The following is a 2,639-nucleotide window of genomic DNA, read 5'->3' as shown; positions in this document are numbered from 1 at the left end:
ACAAATTGGTAGAAACACAGCTTTGTAATATAACCGTAGAGAAAGAGAATTAAGACCCCAAGACTGTTTAGAGAGACGCAGAAGTGAGAAGGTAAGTTTTTTGACTTTCTCTGAGAGATCTTCCAAGTGTTTAGTAAATGTAAGTTTACTATCAATGATCAGACCAAGAAATTTTAGAGAAGAAACCATGGAAAGTGATTTGTTTTGAAGTTTTACAACAGGTGGCCGTGAAATATTAAGCGAACCCTTAACCAGCATCATTTTAGTTTTCGATGAGGATATGGATAACTTATTTGTGGTGGACCATTGAGAGAGATCTGACATGACTAAGTTGGCAGTGCTTTCAAGGGAGGCACGGTATGGATTTGTATCCCAGAAATTCTCAGTCGCAACTCACATTGGAACTGCCTAATATTGTTTCTCTCTCGGACAAATGGGAAGTTGCCTTCGCCGAAGTACATTTCACCAATTCGTGGAACTTATTCTCACTGTACCCCAAAAAAGAAAAAAGAAGTCAGAGCGATGACAGTGTTAAAAGAAAAGTATAGCACTTCCTCAAAGCTTATCGATGATGTTAATTCTGTCGACAGTAACATTCAACTTAAAGTGAAAACAGATGGAACGAAAGAATAGTTCACACTAAGGGTAAAGAACGAGGGCATGGTGAAAATCCGTAAAGATTTTACTCGGGTTATAGGTCTCGATAAGACATTTAGTGAGTATGAAGGAGGGTTACATATTTTCACAGGTTATCACGTTGGCGAGTGTTTCCAAAAAGGAAATCACACTGCCTAAAGAAGCATCCAATAAAATGATCACATATCAGGGAATGAAGACAGAAACTGTCCAGTAAACTACCACAAGGGAACTACAAAAGTATATCCCAGATGCTTAACGCCATGATGAAACTGGCCCCCCCCAACTCGACGCAAAAGTGAACTCCATAGGTATAGTGTTTATCAAAATTGATCTTTCAATTTACCTTCGCTTCCCAAAGACAAGGCTCGGCCAGATGCTAGGTTTCAAAAAACTAGGCAGACTCTTAAAAGGGAGAGTTTACGCTAAGTACCAGGCCAATATATATATAGGGGTGTTAGTTTCTATTTCGTCTATTGTAACTTGATCGAAGACCAGATTGTCGGCGATACAAAAGCAGCACTTTTACGTGTCGTATCTTTTTCCAATAACGGAGAGTTCTCGCATTGAGATTATTATCCCCTCCAGTTAAATAGTTTCCTTCCATTTCCATCCAAGTACATACAGATAGCGGCGAATTCGTGCCATTCAGCGACGGAAAGACCACAATTAAACTCCATTTCCGCGAATGATGAACGCGTATGTCCACCAGGGGGGGGGGCTACCAGAGAGGTTACGGTTTAGGGCCCTCTATCCAGAGAGGTTACGGTTTAGGAAGCATCTTCCGAACAGCATTCCATTTTCTCACACCGATACTCAAACCGAGCAGCATTCATCAGTCGGCAAGTACTGTCGGCAGGACGTAATATTGTAGACGACGTCATATCAGGTGTTCCACCTAAACGCCCGTTTTTAAATCGTGTATTCGAAGTTGGACAGGCCATTAAAGACAAGGTACATAATCAGAGAGGTGGTAAACTTAGACGCCGCGATATTTTCGATGGAAGTGATAATGTCTCAGCTGGATCTTTTTAGTAAACCTGCCACTAACATGTGTGTCGAACGGTCGTCATACATCATTACCTTCCTTCCTCTAGCATCTGTAGACAGTATAGGGCCGATCGAATTCTATATTCTGTGGACTTCAGAAGAATATCTAGACCTCGGGAAAAGTTATTTGCGGTTGAAAGTTCGAATCACTAGAAGCGATGGAAAAGATCTGGAAGAAAATGACAAAGTAGGAGTCGTTAACAATTTCTTTCATTCTTCATTCAGCCAAGTCGATCTCGTTGTGCAAGACAAACTGATTAACCCATCGTTGAATACGTACCCTTATCGTGCATACCTGGAAACACTTCTTAACTATGGACAGGAAGCTAAGAATTGGCAACTGACAACAGAAATGTACATCAAAGATCAGTATCCTGATGTTAAACAGATGTTCGAGAAGGGCGACAGCAGTATGCACCAACGAGCGAAATCCTTCTCAAAATCGAAAACGGCGGAGATGTTAGGAAGACTTCGATTCGATTTATGCCACCAGCCTAAATACATAGTGAATAACGTCTCCCTCTGTTTACGAATGGTAAGAAGTTCCCCCGAATTTTGCTTGCTTTCCAAAGATTCATCGACTGCCAAGTTGAATATTATGGAAGCAACGTTATTCGAACGTAAAGTGAAACTGACTCCTCAGATCCAACTCGCTCACGTAAGTGTTTTAGAGAAGAACCCACTTGTGTACCCTATTAATCGCGTGAACGTGACGTAGTTTTCAGTTCCCAAAGAATGGTGGATTCCACTCGAGATATTATATTCCTAGGACAAATTCCATCGCGTGTGATTGTGGGTTTGGTGTCCAGTGAAGGTTTCAACGGATCGAAACACTTTTAACTTCTCACACTTCAACCTGTGTTACTTACAGGCGACTGCCGATGGTGTTCATTACCTGTGTTCCACAGGTTTTCTTTATCATTATCGAGTGCTTGCTTGCTGGGTAATGCTTT

General features: G+C 41.4%; 1 protein-coding gene across 1 annotated transcript; it reads left to right on the top strand.

The window, feature by feature from the left end:
- Nucleotides 1-1,648: 1,648 nt before the first annotated feature.
- On the top strand, nucleotides 1,649-2,404 carry LOC150085651 (uncharacterized protein F54H12.2-like). The gene has a single exon (XM_090374636.1). The coding sequence runs from the start codon at nucleotides 1,649-1,651 to the stop codon at nucleotides 2,402-2,404; it is 756 nt and encodes a 251-aa protein (XP_090230762.1).
- Nucleotides 2,405-2,639: the final 235 nt, after the last annotated feature.

This window comes from Mastigoproctus giganteus, chromosome 5, assembly GCF_048544385.1.
Source record: "Mastigoproctus giganteus isolate SK-2022 chromosome 5, ASM4854438v1, whole genome shotgun sequence".
Lineage (NCBI taxonomy): Eukaryota > Metazoa > Arthropoda > Arachnida > Uropygi > Thelyphonidae > Mastigoproctus > Mastigoproctus giganteus.
This window is presented reverse-complemented; position numbering and strand designations above follow the sequence as displayed.